The sequence below is a fragment of the Mobula hypostoma genome, chromosome 6, assembly GCF_963921235.1.
Source record: "Mobula hypostoma chromosome 6, sMobHyp1.1, whole genome shotgun sequence".
In the NCBI taxonomy this organism is placed as follows: domain Eukaryota; kingdom Metazoa; phylum Chordata; class Chondrichthyes; order Myliobatiformes; family Myliobatidae; genus Mobula; species Mobula hypostoma.
This window is the reverse complement of record NC_086102.1, coordinates 169,550,267-169,568,572: the sequence shown is the minus strand read 5'-3', so window position 1 is coordinate 169,568,572 and position 18,306 is coordinate 169,550,267. Positions and strand designations below refer to the sequence as shown.

Sequence of the window (18,306 nt, the reverse complement as noted above, 5' to 3'; positions counted from 1 at the left end):
GATATTTACAAGTTAGAAATTTCCTAAGTACTATACTTTCTTCCTTTCCAATGCTTCCTCCTATATATATTTTAGATTCGATAATTAACCTTAATCCATGTCAGAAAGGTGCATCGGCTATGATTTATAATATTATTATGAAACTTAGGAAAGCTCCATTTGATAAGATTAGGGTAGATTGGGAACAGGAATTGGGGCTTACCATTTCTGTGGATGATTGGGGGCAGATTTTACAATTAGTTAATACTTCCTCTATTTGTGCTAAACATTCCCTAATTCAATTTAAAGTGGTTCATAGAGCACATATGTCCAAAGATAAGTTAGCGCGTTTTTACTCGCATATTAATCCTTTCTGTGATAGATGTTCGGGGCAGATAGCCTCTTTAACTCATATGTTTTGGTCTTGCCCTACTTTGGAAACTTTTTGGAGAGATATTTTCAATATTATTTCTAAGGTATTAAATATAGATATCTCTCCTCACCCTATTACTGCTATCTTTGGACTACCTAAAATTTCTAGTAATCTTTCCCCTTCAGCCCGTAGAATGATTGCATTTCTTACTTTAATGGCGAAAAGATGTATTTTACAACATTGGAAAGAGCTTAATGCTCCAACTACCTTTTTTTGGTTTTCTCAGACGATTTTATGTTTGAATTTGGAGAAAATTAGAAGTAACCTTTATGATTCTTCATTTAAATTTGAACAGATTTGGGGACCTTTTATTCGATATTTTCATTTAATGTAATATTTACCCTTCTTGTTTTTTTTTTCACTGTTTTAATGGAGGTCGGGATTGAGGACGTGATTTTAAGTTTAACTCTGTTTGGTTTCAAGTTAGCCCATTGCTTTGCTTTGCTTTTAGTTAGCTGCACGGTGGGTTTTTTTTTGGGGGGGTTTTTTTTCTTTTTTTCCATTGATATATATAAAATCTAGTATACTATTATGTTATCTTGGTTTCTTATGCTTAAATTACATTGTTTGTAGTATTTTCTTTTTGGTATTGTTATCTTTTGGAATTTTATTATACTTTAACATTGTATTAATGTTTATATGGCTTACCTTTTTTGTATACTTACTCAATAAAAAGATTTAAAAAAAAATAAGCGAGCATGAGCAGTCAGCACACTTTGTGTGATATAGTCCCAAAGAGGAATTGGGTTGCACATAATTAGGCACTTGGCAGGGAGCAATTTTTTTTTGCTCGGCATAACAAAACTTTCAATGTGAAAATATGTGCCCACCTCATTTTTACATTTCCAGCATAAATTATTATCAACAGTCCCCATTTTGTAGGGTCTAGTTGGTGTCCAATAATATCTGTGTACTATCTTATATTGAATAAATTTCCCTCTCGCTTCCCTAATATGCCTACCCACATTTGATAAAATATTTGACCACTCATTATCTTCAATATTGCTTCCAAGATCCTCCTGCCATACTGCTTTGAGATTGTTACATGATTCACCCACAGAGTGCTTGAGCATTTTATAAAACACTGATGCTTTATGAACTTCCTGTGGTAATGTAAAGTATTCAGTTAAAGGGTTACTTTGTGGGTCACCGTTCTTGAATATGCTACTAATGCAATGTCTTATTTGTAAATACTTCCAAAAATTCCCTTTATTTACAATTATATTTCCTCTGCAAATCCACGTATGACAAAAATCCCATTCTCATAGAGATCACCTACTGTATTTACACCTTTAATCTTCCATTCTTTCCAGTACACCATTCTTTTCCCAGTGCATATCTCAGGGTTATTCCAGAGTGAGGAGTATAACTGATTTAAATGTGACGTTCTACAAGCTTTATGAATTGTACTCCACACACTCCTTGAGTGAAATAGTATAGGATTTAGATTAGTCCTGTTTTCCCACATATTGTGAGAGGATGTTAAGGGGTGAATGTGGTGCAGCCAGGCTCCGTTCTATAATTACCCAATCAAAATCAACATCAGCCCTGTCCCAGTGTTTAGCTAACTTGGTCATTTCAAAGGATAATTTATATGCCCTGTCGCCTGGTAGACTGAGCCCACCTATGTCCCTGGACATACAATACACATCTTACTCATTTTAATTCTGGGATTCTTCTTATCCCATAGAAAATCACTTATAATTTTGTTGTATTGCTTGTAGATCAAACCTGAAATAATTAAAGGAAGCATCATAGAAAGATAGTTAAACTGAGGTGCTATGACCATTTTGACTACATTGACTTTACCCCAGAGTGACCGTCTCAGTGACCCCCACTTATCCAGATTATTTCTTATCCTACTCAATAATGGATCATAATTTAAAGTAATTATTTCATCCAAATTCTGACTGAGTTTGACCCCTAGATACTTCATTCCAATTGGCACCCATCTGAAATTAAACTGAGATACTGAATTTGAATAACACAATTTTGACATTGGCATAGCCTCAGATTTATTGCAGTTGATTTTATAACCAGATACCTCAGAATATAATTGAATTGTTTTCATTAGTGGGGGTAAGGAATTAGGAGGGTCACTAATCAGTAATAAAATATCGTCAGCATATAGCATTAGCTTAAGCTCCTTTCCGCCTCCCTTCACCCCTCTTAACATTTGGATCTGCTCTAATCATGATTGCCAGCGGTTCCAAAAAAAATCGTAAATAACAGTGGGGAGAAGGGGCAGCCTTGGCGTGTACCCCGTGAAATGTTAAAAAATGGGGATGTGATACCATTGTAATAACTGCAGCCTTAGGGTTTTTATACAAAATTCTCATCCATGATCTAAACCCAAAGAATGACAAGGCTGTGGTTAAAAGTCTCCACCCAACCCTGTCAAAGGCCTTTTCGGCATCCGGGGAGATGGCAGTAACTGGGATACTACTACTTGGGGAGTTCAGCCATGTTAAGTGCAGTAATCTCCTTAAATTGTCAGTTGGGGATCTGCCTTTAATGAAGCCAACCTGGTCAGTATTAATTATAGATGGCAATACTTTCTCTGATCGCGAAGCCAGTATTTTAGTCAGTATCTTACAGTCCACATTAATTAAGCTTATAGGCCTATAATTAGAGGAATCTATTGCATCCATTTTTTTTGGGATCAACAATATTAATGCTTCATTGAATGTTTTAGGCAAAGATTCCAAATTAAATGCTTCTGAATAGATTTTTGTTAGAATAGGAGCCAATATGTCCAGAAATTTCTTACAATATTCAACTAGTACCCTCATAAAGATATTACTGCAATGAATAATTTTTTAGACCAATTAAACATTCCTACACTTTCTGTTGATAACTGAAAACAGTTGAATCAACCTGTTTCTTATGAGGAAGTTGCCGAGGCTGTACGCTCATTGCACTTAGGGAAGGCTCCGGGTCCTGATGGATTTTCTGGAGAATTCTGTAAGCCTTTTTCCTCACTGCTTATACCTCATTTATGTTCAGTCTTTTCGGATTCCTTTAAGTTGGGTAGGTTGCCACAGTCTTTTTATGAAGCTTCTATTTTGCTTATTCTTAAGAATAAGAACCCAATTGAATGTTCTTCATATAGACCATTCTCCTTACTTAATGTTGATACAAAAATCCTATCCAAAGTTCTGGCTCGTAGGATTGAAAATAGTTTACCATCTATCATTTCTAATGATCAGACTGGATTTATTAAAAATCGATATTCCCACTTTAATATTTGTCATTTATTAAATGTTATTTATTCTCCTCCTAAGAAGATATCGGAATACGTGATATCCTTAGACGCTGAGAAGGCTTTCGATTGGGTTGAATGGAATTATTTATTTAGAACCTGAGAAAAATTTAATTTTGGGCCCCATTTCATTCAATGGATTAAATTACTTTATCTATTTCCCTCTGCTCAGGTTCTTACTAATTTTCGGAATTCCAAACCATTTAAACTTCAACGTGGAACTAGACAAGGTTGTCCCCTGAGCCCTTAGCTCTTTGAACTAGCTTTAGAACCCTTAGCCATTGCTTTTCGAGAATCTAATGATATTACTGGTATCTTAAGAAGAGTACTACCCACAAAGTTTCGCTCTATGCTGATGACCTATTGGTTTTTATTTCTAATGTCGAGACTTCGTTACCTCCTGTGCTTTCTTTGCTCTCCTATTTTAGTCCATTTTCAGGTTATAAATTGAATTTACATAAGAGTGAACATTTTCCTTTGAATAATTTGGTATCAATTAATACTAACCTTCCTTTTAAAATTGTAAGAAATCAATTTTCCTATTGGGTGTAACAATTACTAAGAATTATATACACCTACTTAAAGAAAATTTTCTTACCTTACTGAATTATGTTAAAAGGGCACTATCAAACTGGTTGCCCCTTTTGTTATCATTGGTTGGCTGAATTAATTCTATTAAAATGAATATCTTAACTAAATTTATATATCTTTTCTAGGCCTTGCCCATTTTCATTCTTAAATTTTTTTTGATTTTCTTGATTCTATTCTATCTTTTTATATATGGAAAAGTAAACATTCTTGATTAAATGAAGTTCATCTTCAAAAAGCTAAAAAGAATGGAGGTTTAGCTTTACCCAATTTTAGGTTTTATTACTGGGCAGTCAATATACGAAACATTATGTTTTGGTCATATTATATTAACCGTGAGGACTGTCTGGTATGGATCTCTTTAGAAGCTAACTCTGTTAATAAATTTTCTATCATTTCTCCTCTTGGATCCTCAATTCCTTTATCTTTAAGTAAACTAACTGATAGTTTTGTAGTTAAACATACTTTGAAGATCTGGGTACAATTTAGAAAATATTTTAGTTTATTGAGATCTTCTCTTTCTAGTCCCACTTTTTCTAATTATTTTTCTAAACCCTCTATGACCGATCTAGTTTTAAAAGAATGAGATGAATTGGGTATTAAATTCTTCCAGGATTTGTTTGTTGGAGGAAGTCTCTTTTCATTTGAGCAATTGTCAGCTAAGTGTAGCTTACCAAAAACCCACTTTTTTTGATATCTACAAATTAGAGACTTTCTGCGATCTCCATTATATACATTTCCGAAAAGTCCCGATAACTTATTAGATGTAGTTTTTAATTTGAAACCTTTATAATGGTTCACTATCTAATATTTATGGTATGTTGCTGGGAATGAGAAATGTTCTTTTACACAAAATTAAAAATCTTTGGGAACAAGATTTACAGACTTCAATTTCTGAGGAAACTTGGAATGAAATTTTTAAATTGGTTAACACTTCATCGTTATGTGCCCACCATTCCCTCCTACAATTTAAAGTGGTCTATAGGGCCCACGTGACCAAGGATAAGCTATCTCGTTTTTATTTGGATATATCTCCCTTTTATGATAGATGTAATAATAGAGAAGCTTCACTTATTCATATGTTTTGGACATGTCTGAGTCTTGGGAAATACTGGAAGGAAGTATTTCAAACCTTCTCTGAACTTTTCAAAGTAAATTTTAAGCCTAACCCTTTGACTGTTTTATTTGGTATTGTTGGAGAAAAAGATATTATTCTGGAGACATCTGATTTGCACATTTTGGCTTTTATTTCTCTTATAGCTAGGAGGACACTCTTGCCTAAATGGAAGGATGACATTCCGCCTACTCATGCTCAATGGTTACATGATGTTATGTCATGTTTAACTTTAGAAAAGATCCGTTGTTCAATTTCTGAATCTAGCCAAGACTTTCACACATTGTGGGGACCATTTTTGAACTATTTTCAAAATCTTTGATTTGTTGTTGAAGTACAGATGTTGGCTAATAACATATTTCACTATATGATAAGAATTTTTTTTCCTTCTTTCTTTCTTTACCAAGCAGCTTTGATCTTGGTAGTGGGTTTAGATTTTTTTTCTGTATAATAATAAAATTACCATATTTCAATATTATGATTTAATTTAATTTACATGAATATAGAGTAATGAGGTTGCAAGTGTGATTCAAATATGTATTGGTATTATTTTATCTTTTTTTTGACTTATATACTTCTTGTACTCTGTATTCTTTATGTAGAAATTAATAATAAAAGTATTGAAAATGATAATATTCAACTGAGAAGCCATCCATACCTGGAGATTTCCCCATTTTAATAGCCGCAATAGCCCGTCTGACCTCATCCTCAGTAATTGGGGCATCCAAGGACTTGGCTTGTTGTGGGGATAATGCAGACAATTTTATGTTAGCAAAAAACTGATTCAGCTCCTCCTGGTCATGGTTAAACGGTGATGCATATAGATGTTCATAGAACTGTTGAAAGACTTTGTTTATTTCTTTAGATGATGACACTAATGTATCCCCTCCCTTAATTATAGGTATAACACTATTCGTATTCTGCTTTAAATATCGTGCCAGCAGCTTACCAGCTTTGTCACCACCTTTGTAGAAACTTGTTTCTAATCTAAATAATGCATATTCTGCTTCTTTGTTATATATGTTATTTAGCTGGAGTTTCAAATTGCACAGATCTTTGTATAAGTCATCGGTATATTGTCTTGATAAAACCTTTTCCAATGTTGTTATTTCTGCTTCCAGATTTTTTAATTTGCTCCATACTTTCTTTCTTCCTTTTAGATGTTTGTGCTATTAATTTTCCTCTCATATACGCCTTGGATGCCTCCCATACCGAGGACAGCTTTACTGTGGTCCCTACTTTCAATTCAAAAAATGAAGTCAGATCCTCAGCCAGCTTATCACTGAAATCCTCATCTTTTAACAGCATAGTATTAATTCGCCATCTACCCCTCCTTCCCCTTTCAGTATTTAAATCAATTTGAATTTCAACCGGTGCATGGTGTGATTATACTATTGGGCCAATTTTACAGTCTATCACCTGTTCTGCAGTGGAGTTGGATATTAGAAAAAAATCTATTCTAGAGTAAGATTTATGTCGATGAGAGAAAAATGTATATTTTTTTCCAGATGGATTCACCAATCGCCATATATCCACCAGACCGATATCCTCAGTAAGTTGATGTAAGGCAGCCCTCTCCCTAGGTACTGGTGATGTCTGAAATTTGCTTTTATCAATAACAGGGTCTATTACTTGCTTAAAGTCTCCTGCTAAAATTATTTGTCCTTCCTTGGTACCTAAAATTTCGATCACCTTGTTAAGAAAGTCTGGGTCTTCCTTATTAGGTGCATATATGTTACAGAGTACTACTTTCACCCCATTAATAAGTGCATCTATACAAATTATCCTCCCTTCCTTGTCTTTAAATTCCCTAAACAATACAAAATTAAGTTTTTTTTGTTAACTAAAAGCATTGTCCCATTTTGTTTGCTATTAAATGATGAATAGAATACCTAGCCCACCCAATCTCTTCTAAATTTCAGTGCTTCAGCATCTTTAAAATGTGTTTCCTGGACAAATGCAACATCAATTTGTTTACCTTTAAGGTATGATAAAATCTTTTTCCTCTTGATTGGGTTTCCACACCCATTAATGTTCCATGATATAAAATTAACTATTTTCATGTCCTAAGCTTCATGCACACATGTGCAAAAGTATACATTTTCCCGGATGGCTGGGTCTGGAATGCAATAACTCCAAAGAAAAAACTCCAAAAACAAAACCTGTATTCTATCCCCATGCTCAATTATTACCAACAAACACTGCAAATGCTGCGCTCTCAAACAACAAGTGAACAACCAACATAACCCAAAAACAGAAATAATATATTCCTGCCAGATTAACTAACAAAAACAAACAGGCAAGATAAACTCCACAAAGAAACAGAAGAGAAAAGGACACATGATATAGTCTGCGAAGTACCGTGCAAGCTAGTAAGCCTCGCTCTAATCAGACCACTTTAACCAGCTCCCCACCCACCTTGTTATACCTAAAAAGTTATCTCCACCTATTACTATGATCATATCCTGTCTCAGTCAATGCCAGCGCCGCAATTTTCCTAAATGAATTTCTCTGCTTCTGCAGCAGTAGTAAAGAACTTGTTCTTTCCTTTATGGGGAGAAGGCAGGAAAAGGGTACTGATTGTGGATGATCAGCCATGATCACAGTGAATGGTGGTGCTGGCTTGAAGGGCTGAATGGCCTACTTCTGTACCGATTGTCTATTGTCTTTCCACATGAAGCGTAGAACTGCTGGATAAGCGAGTGTATACCTCACATTGACTTTTTGCAGCATTTTCCGAGCCATAGTAAATACCCTCCGTTTTTCAGCCAATTCTCTGGACATATCTGGAAAAAATGAAACTCTGCATCCCTCCCACTCAACTCCTCTCTTTGCTTTGGCCACTTGCAGCACTTTCTCTCTGGCCAAAGAGTGCAAGAATCGTATTAGGACCAGCCTGGGGCGGGGGGGGGGGGTGCGATGCGATCCTCACCCGACCTAGGAGCCGGGGCCCAATGCGCCCTCTCAATCTCAAACTCTGCGTTCAGTTCGATGCCAAATCCTTCGAACATGATTCTTTGCACACATTTAATCAGACTGCCTGTTTCCGCACCCTCCTTTAGACCGATCAGCCTGACGTTGTTGCGTTTGCTCCTGTTCTCAAGCTCCTCGACATGGTTCCACAGCAGGTCCAAGTGTTTATTATTCTGTTCGCTGGGACCCACCAGTTGCACAGTGGTGTCCTCCACACTGGAAAGGCGGCCCTCGGCTTCCATCAGCCTCTCTTGAATGGCATTGACGGAGTTCTTCAACTCCGTTGTTGTTTCCTTAATCCTCGATACAACAGCAGCCACCACGAGTAGAGTGGAACTCATATGACTAACCTTAGCCAGTAAATTCTCCATGTTGGAGCCTTGGTCTGTCTGTGTCGTTAGTGTGTCTTGAACTTCGGATTGTGGCCTCTGTCTTGTAGCCACGCGGCTCATTGTAGCATTCTTAGAAGGTCTTGGCATCGTACAGAGTTATCTCACAAAGTTGTTATTAGCACTTTTAGTGGGGAAAAAAAACAAACTCTTTTTAACTGCAGGACACCTGTATCCGGGCAAGGTAGGAGAAGTATGCTCTAATTAATTGAATTTCATGGTGGGTTGTCGGAGCTCCGCTAACGTGCAGCCATCTTGCCCAGCGCCCACATGACTCCTCATGTGCACAATTTTAATATATTACTGGTCATAACCCTTTATAACAATCATTTGACTCCCGGGAAGAAACCCGACTTAAGATCAGCTGAGCAGCAATAAGTGGATTTTAAAAGAAGCACACAAAAAAAAACAAAGCACCAACAGCGCTGAACAAGAGGACTTACCCCACCCTTAAAGGGGATATCTGAACCTTCTAGCACCCCATATTCTGCCCCACTGCCAATATGGCATTTAACATAGTCAAAAATGAAAACAGGACATAATTTATCAATCCACTGATTTGTTACCATGATGTTTAAACTCCTTCAGGCTGGAGCAGCACTGCTAATTTAAACAAATAATGAAACTGTATTAATCAAAACAATTACGTTACGCATCCTATAAGATATCTTGCTGTCAAGTAATGAAAAGGTAAAATAAAGCGACCATCAAGCATGTTATCGCCCATAACCAGGGCTACACAGTATATACATTCTTTAGCCCAACGTGTCTACAAAAGTTTTAGCTTTGTCAGGAGAATCAAGTATCTTGGTGGTCCCGTTGTAGGTGATTTTCAGCGCCGCTGGGTACAGCAAAAAACCAATTTCCCCCGGGATCAATAAAGTATGACTATGACTATACTGGATTTCGGATTCCCTCAGCCACTTCTTTACCTGGTCGAATTTCTTGTGCTTCGGAATAACTGCTGCTGAAAAATCTTGAAAAAACATAAGCCTGGATCCCTCATATATTAAAGTCTGGGTGTCAGTCCCGTGGCGTATCGAAGTCTCCATCACTCTTTGCTTACCACCGAAATCATGGAACCGCACGAGGACAGGTCGAGGGCGTTGGTCTAGGCCCGGTTTTGGAGCCAGCGTATGATGAGCTCTTTCCACTTTAATGCGTCCAGCCTTGGTTTCCAAATCAAGGAAATTAAGCAGCCAGCCCTCAAAGAACTTCGCTGGCTGGCTGCCTTCTGTACCTTCAGGTAGACCGATAATTCGTATGTTCTTCCTCCTACCTCTATTCTCAAGATCATCGGCATGGTCAGACAGGCTTTGAACTTGCTTTCCTAGCGCCCGAATGCGACTTTGGGCTTGATCAGCTACAGTCTCTACCATGGAGACTCGGTCCTCGGCCTCGGCGTTCTTGTATCAAGATTTTTAAGCTCCAATGTGTGGTTCTGGAGTGTTAGAGAGAGTGGACCCAGCTTCTTGTCCATCATTTTGTATATGTCCTCCGTAACTTCCTGAATTACTTGATGAAAAGCAGGGTCCAACGTGTTAGCATAGCTAGCAGCAGCCAGCTCCTCAACCACGGGCGAGCGCTCTGTGCAGTCCATCCTGGCAGCCTTTTTAGTATTTTTCAATGGCACGGTGTTGAAGCAGCTCAAAAAAAAATACTGATCAATGTTCATGTTATTAAATCCGACACTTGGGCATTTTAAAAAAAAGTTGGAACGGGTAGGTTTATATGCAAACTTATCAGTGCTGAGCTCAGCAAGCAGACCTTTCACTGCGTCGCCATCTTGAAACAGCAATTGTTTTTAAAGAGTTCAAAGTAAATTTATTGCCAAAATACATATATGTCACCACGTACAACCCTGAGGTTTGTTTTCTTGCAGTTTGTTTTCACTGTTGAATCAATGAAAAATCACACCCAACAGGACTGACAGACAACCAATGTGCAAAAGACAATAGACTGTAAAAGCAAAAGAGAACAAAATAAATAAATAGGCAATAAATATCACAAGCATGAACTTGAAACAGAGTCCATAGGTTGTGGGAACAGTTCAGTGATGGGGCAAGTGAAGTGATACCCTCTGGATCAAGAGCCTGATGGTTGAGGGGCAATAGTTTCCTGAACCTGGTGGTGAGAGTCCAGAGACTCCTGCACCGCCTTCCTGATGGCAGCAGAGAGAAGAGGGTATGACTGAGTGGTGGGAGTCCCTGATGCTGGATACTACTTTCCTGAGACAGCACTTCATGTAGATGTGCTGAATGGAAGGGGGGCTTTATCCGTGATGGACAGGGCCATATCCACTACTTTTTGTAGGAGTTTCCGTTCAAGGGCATTGGTGTTTTGATACCAAGCTGCGATGCAACTGGTCAGTGTATTCTCCATCATGTATCTGTAGATGTTTTGTCAAATTATTCGATGCCATGCTGAATCTTCGCATACTTCTAAGGAAGTAGAGGCGCTGCTATGTTTTTTTCATAATTGCTCTTACTTACTGGGCCCAGGACAGATCCACTGAAACACCAAGGAATTTAAAGTTGCTGACCCTCTCCACGTTTGATCCTCCGGTTTCTTCCACCTGAAGTTAATACTAAGCTCCTTGTTCTTGCTGATATTGAGTGAGAGGTTGTTTTGACACCACTCACCCAGATTTTCAATCTCCCTCTGGTATGCTGATTCTGCCAGTGACTGGTGTTATAGGCGAACTTAAATATGGCTTTGGAGCTGTGCTTCGCCACACAGTCACGAACGTAAAGAGAATAGAGCAGGGGCTAGGCACATGCTCTTGTGCACCTATGCTGATGGAGATTGTGGAGATGTTGCTGATCTAACTGACTGGGGTCTGCAAGTGAGGAAGTCAAGGATCCAATTGCACAAGGAGGTATTGAGGCCAGGGTTTTGAAGCTTGTTGATTAGTTTTGAGGGCATGGATCGCTGAGCTGAGTTGATAAAGAGCATCCTGCTGTATGCGTCTTTGCTGTCCAGATGTTCCAGGCCTGAGTGAAGAGTCAATGAAATGGATATACTGTGGACATGTTGTGCCAGTGAGAAAATTGGAGTAGATCCAAGTCGCTTCTCAGGCAAGAGTTGATGTGTTTCATCACTAACCTCTTAAGTCATTTCATCAGAATGGATGTACAGTTGCAAGAAAAAGTTTGCGAACCTTTGGCAGTTACTTGGTATTCAGCATTGATTACTTGTTAAATGTGGTCTGATCTTCATTAAAGTCACAACAGACAAATACAAACTGCCTAAACTAATAACACAAACAATTGTACTAGTTCTCATCAATACTCTGTACACCATTAACACTGCCTATAAAATATATTTACCTCCCACCAGAAGTTTTCATGTATTCGTGTTTTATTGTTTTACAACATTAAATTTGTAATTAATTTAGATCAATTTGTAGAGATGTTTTTACTTTGACATGAAAGTCAAGTGTCAAAAAAAGCCAAATTAAATCCATTGTGATTCAATGTTGTAAAACAAAACATGAAAATTTCAAAGCGGGGTAAATAGTTTTTATAGGCACTGTAAATAATCACCGTCTAGGTTCAAAAAAAAGTATGTGAACCACTGGGGTAATGCCTTCTACAAAAGCTATTTGGAGTCAAGTGTTCCAATCAATGAGATGAGATTAGAGAGGTGGGTTGTAGAGGTGCTATATATATATACACATACATACACACATACACATATATATACATACATACATACACACACACACACACACACACACACACACACACACAAAGTCAGGTTACTAACATAGTTTGCTCTTTTCAAGTAAGATCTGTTTATGTGCACCATGCATTGATCAACACAACTTTCAGAGGACCTTTGAAGAAGAATTGTAGAAGAAATGCATGAAGCTGGAAAAGGCTGCAAAAGCATTTCTAAAGACCCAGGTGTCCATCAGTCCACAGTAAGAGAAATTGTCTACAAATGGAGGAAATTTAGTACTGTTGCTAAGAGTGGACGTCCTGCAAATATCACACCAAGAGCACAATGTGTAGTGCTGAAGGAGGTGAAAACGAACCCAACAGTAAAAGACCTGCAGAAGTCTCTAGAACTTGCTAGTTCATATGTCCACTATCAGAAAAACACTGAACAAGAATGGTGCTTATGGAAGGACACCACGGAGGAAACTGCTGCTCTCCATTGCTGCATGTATCAAGTTGGCAAAAGAGCACCTGGATGTTCCATAATACTCCTGGGACAATGTTTTGTGAACAGATGAGAAAAAAGTTGAACTTTTTGGCAGACATTCACACCACTATGTTTGGAGGAAAAAGGGAACTGCTCACCGATACCAAAACCTTATCCCAACTGTGAAGCATAGTGGAAGGAGCATCATGGTTTGGAACTGCTTTGTTGCCTTAGGGCCTGGACAGCTTGCAATTGTTGAACAATGAATTCAAAATTGTATCAAGACATTTTACAGGAGAATCACTGTAGTGGTCTCTCACCTGAAGTTTAATAGAAGTTGTATGATGCAATAAGACATAATGTGAAACACGAGTAAGTCAACAATAGAGTGGTTTAAAAAGAAGAAAAATTGTGTCTTGGAATAGCCAAGTCAACCAAATTGAGATGCTTTGGCATGACCTGAAGAGGTTTGTTTATGCAAGGTGTCACAGAAATATTGATGAACTGAAACAGTTTTGTATGGAAGAATGGTCTAAAATTCGTCCTGGTTGTTGTTCGAGTCTGATCAGCAGCGAACAGGAAACATTTGGCTGCTAAAGGAGGTTCTACCAGTTTTTAAATACAAGGATTCACGTACTTTTTTTCCGGTCTAGACTGTGAATGATTGAACAATGTGTTTAATAAAGAGATAAAAAGTAATTGCAAAGGGTTCACAAACCTTTTCTTGCAACGTAAGTGCAATGATGTTACTCATTGAGGCAGGTTACCATCTCTCCTTAGGTACTCGTGTGATTGGGGTCTGCATCAAGCAGGCGGGTACCTCGGGCTGCAAAAGCAAGAGTTTAAAGATATTGGTGAACACTCCAGCCAATTGATCAGCACAGATATTTAAACTCAGCCAAGTACTCCATCTAGTTTGAGTATTTTCCATGGGTTTACCCTCCTGAAAGTTGCTCTCACTTCATTGGTGAGGCCTAATTTGTAGCATTGTGTCCAGTTTTGGTCACCTACTTACAGGAAAGATGTAAATAACATTGAAAGAGTGCAGTGAAAATTTATAAGGATGTTGCTGGGACTTGAACTAAGTTATAGGGAAATGTTAAATAGATTAGGACTTTAGGGAATAGAACATAGAAGATTGAGATGAGATTTCATAGAGCTATACAGAATTATGAGGGGTGTAGCTAGGATACATGCAAGCAGGCTTTTTCCAATTATGTTGATGAACTAAAAGTTGAGATAATAGGTTAAAGTAGAAATGTTTAAGGGGAACATGAGGGGGAGCTTCTTCACTCAGTGTGGTGAGAGTGTGAGCAAACTGCCAGCTCAAGTGGATGCAGGGTGAATTTTGACATTTAAAAGAAATTTGGATAGGTACATAGATGGGAGGGGTATGGAGAACTATGGTCCTAGTGCAGATCAATGGGACTATACAGATTAATGGTTCGCCATGGACTAGACAGACCAAAGGGCCTGTTTCTGTGCTGTGGTAACATTGACTCTAAATATCCTTGGCAAGTCGGACTAACGAACATCCAAAAGGCATTTTAGATTTGCATGAAAAACAAGAGAATGACTCGGGAGAGGGCAGGAGCGCTAAAGGGTAAAGGAGGAAATTTATGCTTGGGGTCAGGATGTGGACAGGGTACCAAAGAAGCAGTTTACTTTAGTATTCACTGAGGAATAGGACATAAAAGAGATGTTAATGTAGGAATCTTAAATCAAGAAGAACTGTGTCTCTTAAGGAGCACTAAGATGGCTATTCAAAGTACATTTATCATCAAGGTATGTATACATTATACATCTTTGAGATTCGTCTCCTTACAGGCAACTGAAGAACAAAGGAACCCAAAAGAACTCATTTTTAAAAAAGAGGACTCACACAACCAATGTGTAGAGAGAAAAAAGCAAATTGTGCAAACAATGAAAGTGTGCAAATAACATTCAGAATGAAAATGAATCCACAGATACAAAGCCTGGAGCAGACCACAGCTGTAGCCTTAGTTCAGCGCAGAGCCATAGACACAAAACCAGAGCAGGCCTCAGCTTCAGCCTCAGTTCGGCGCAGCGAGCAGAACCAGTCCAACCATTACCTCTGTTCCCAACACCCTTCCTTTTCAATCCTTCAGGCCCAGCGTTAAAATCATCCAAACATTTGGTTGTTCCTCACTCTAGGACCCACGCCCTGTTGCTTCAACACATTCTGGGCCTTTATCCCACTGCTACACTTTGGCCTTTACCGACCTTTCTCATTCAGCCTGGCGCTTTGATCGATCAAACCTTGGATTAGGTGGATGGACCTCCATTTGCCTTGCATCTACCTCAACTTTGCCTCACCTTCAGTCTCCTCTCTATTGTCTGCGGTGATGGTTTACCATAGATTTTACCAGAAAAAAAAATGTTATGAATAAAGTATTTAGTTGTATTCTTTGCTTACTGCCGTAAGGTAGTTTCTGGGCTTCACCAGCACCATCTGGTGCTAATATAAAAATATATCTCAGGTCAACAAGTATGCAAGGAAGGAAATTGCTGGGGCTTTGGCAAGGTCTGGGCAGACTGGAGAGTGGGCACTGTTATTTCTTGTTTCAAGAAACAAAATAGGAATGATACTGGAAGTTATGAACTGGTGGGCCTCGCATCAATGGTAAAGAAGCTATCAAAAGGGATTCCTGAGGGTAGGGTTTATGCACATTTAGAAAAGTTTGGCCTGATTAAGATAATCAGCCTGGTATTCTGCAGGGGTGGGTCATTTTTTACGAGACTTTTTTGAGGTGGTGATGAACGTGGTTTATGGTAGGGCAGTGAATGTTGTCTACATGATTGATGGTGGCAAAGACCAGTTAAAATAACAGGAGATGTAAGTAAATAGATGAATGGAAATACAGTGCCAAAACTGAGATACAAAATACTGTAGCTGCTTAATTTCTGAAATAAAAAGAATGCCTGGTTCGTTAAGATAGAGAAAGTTGAATATAAGAGTGTTGAGTCAGAAGATGCTGTTTCTTGAACGATGTTGGGCTTCCTTGGAAGCATGCAAGAGGTCAAAGGTGGGTGGACGTCAGAGTAGGAAGAGAATTGAAATGAGTAACAGGTAACTTAATGTGAAAATCTTATACCACTTGCTTCAAAGCAGTGTTATTTTGCACCTTTCCATTTCATATTAATATTTCTTGTAAAAATGTTCCTTTTGGTGTAGAATCTGGTTGCTACAGCAGCTCTTCTGAGGAAAACTCCATTAAATCCTGATACTTAATGTCTATGTGGTCAAATTTGGAATTTCTAACACTTCATATATTGGGATACATGAACCATTCAGTAGCAGCAGAGCCAATGTTTGGTGGACTCCCCCACACATCACAAACACAAGAAAATCTGCGAATGCTGGAAATCCAAAGCAACACGCACAAAATGCTGGAGGAACTCGGAAGGATCTGTGCCTGTAACCTCGACTGTTTACTCTTTTTCAAAGATACTGCCTGGCCTGCTGAGTTCCTCCAGCATTTTTTTGTGTGTTCCCCTCACATTATGCAGGGTAATGCCTCTGAAATCTGATGCTTGATTAATCTCTGTCCAACCTAATGTATGATTTGAAATTCCATTGATATCACTACGGCTGTGTAAAGTGGAAGGTATTACTTTTTAGCTATGTTGCCTAGTTAGGTTTTTTTTTATTATGGATGCTTTTAGATTAAACTGATTAATATGTTCCTTATCTAGGTTATTTGATTCAATATTAATTGTTTTAAAAATTCAATATCAGACAGGGCTCCTCAAAGCCCTCCCAGGCTCTAGATTATCCCTTATCCTACACTTTGACTATTGGGGTCAAGGAGTTATAACAATACTACCTAATGCTGCATCAGAATATGGAATTATTTTTAGTATTTTAAGTTCTTTGGAAGAATCAGGCCATTATAGATCTTTTTACCTCATCAGAATTCAATTTTAATAAGATATTTTATAATTTCTGTAATTACAGGTACAAAGCGCATAGTAGAAGGCATTTTTATCCCGGAAGAAACCTGTCTTATTGTTGAGGATGTTGTCACAAGTGGTTCTAGTGTCTTGGAGACTGCACAAGTTCTTCGTCAGGAAGGATTAAAAGTCACTGATGCGGTGGTGTTGTTGGACCGAGAGCAAGGAGGAGCCGCCAGATTAGAAAAGGAAGGGATACGTTTACACTCTGTCTGTTCCTTATCCAGGTTATTAGAGATTCTATACAAACAAGGCAAACTTGATTTTGACATGGTAGAAAATGTCAAAACATTCATCAAAACAAATTCTTATGTACCAGTGAAAGAAATGATAAATGGTTCAGCAAAACAACTCAACAACCAGTCAAATGTAAAAACACACTTTAAAGCAATCAGTTATGGTGCTCGCGCTCAGCTTCCTGAGATTCATCCAATCACAGCCCAACTTTTTAACATCATGGAAAAGAAACAAACAAATTTGTGTCTGGCTGCTGATGTTACAGACTCCAAAGAATTACTGCAGCTGGCTGATTCAGTTGGTAACGAGATCTGCATCTTGAAAACACATGTTGATATATTGAATGATTTTAACGAAGAAGCCTTCAAAGAGCTCAGAGCCATTGCCAACATGCATGAATTTTTGATATTTGAAGACCGAAAATTTGCAGATATTGGAAACACTGTTAAGCACCAGTATGAAGGTAAGATTAAAAGTTTGTATTGGGTACTATGAAATAAATCCCTGAAGCAACTCGCTAAGTTACAACTGTAAAATACAATGCATTGTGGATACTTTGCTTCACTTGGCAAAGCTAACCTTTTGAATTCTGCCAAAAATAAGAGTTCAGGGTGAGCATGTTCCCCATGTTCTAGAAAAGGTGAAAGGCAGGGATGCTAAAATTAGGGAACCTCGGATGATAAAGGATATTGAAAATTTGGTTGGTGGGGGAGGGGTGAAGAAGAAAACGTAGCAGGCATAGGTAACTGGGATTCATGGATTCTTAAGGAATATAAAGTGTATATTATGAAATTGGGTGGCTTGGGGGTTGACCATGAAATATCCCTGGCATGGACTGTTAAGGAGAATCCCACTCTGTAAATATATTGGAGCAAGAAAGTTGCCAGGGAAAGACTGGGGGCCAAAGTGGTAATCTATATTTAGACCAATGCAGTGTGGGCGATATCTTGAATGAATACTTTTCATTTGTATTCAGCAAGGAGAAGGGCATGAAAGGTTCTGAATTCTGGTATGTGTTTTCGGGTAACCTGGAGCAAGTCAGTGTTAATAAGGTATTAGAGGGCTTGAGAGTTGATAAGTTCCTAGGTCTAAATGAGATCGATGACAATGATTTCTGCATCTTTGCTAGCCACTAGTGAGGTGCCAGAATATTGGAGGATTGCTAATACCATTCCTTTATTTAAGAAGGGCAGCAGGAATAAGCTAG

The 18,306-nt window shown here is 38.3% G+C and overlaps 1 protein-coding gene across 1 annotated transcript in view; it reads left to right on the top strand.

The window, feature by feature from the left end:
* umps (uridine monophosphate synthetase) overlaps window positions 1-18,306 on the top strand; it is a 42,124-nt gene that overhangs the window by 11,316 nt on the left and 12,502 nt on the right. Inside the window, exon 3 of the mRNA XM_063052240.1 lies at window positions 16,867-17,562. Coding sequence (XP_062908310.1) covers window positions 16,867-17,562 — 696 coding nt within the window. The remainder of the gene's footprint in view (window positions 1-16,866; window positions 17,563-18,306) is intronic.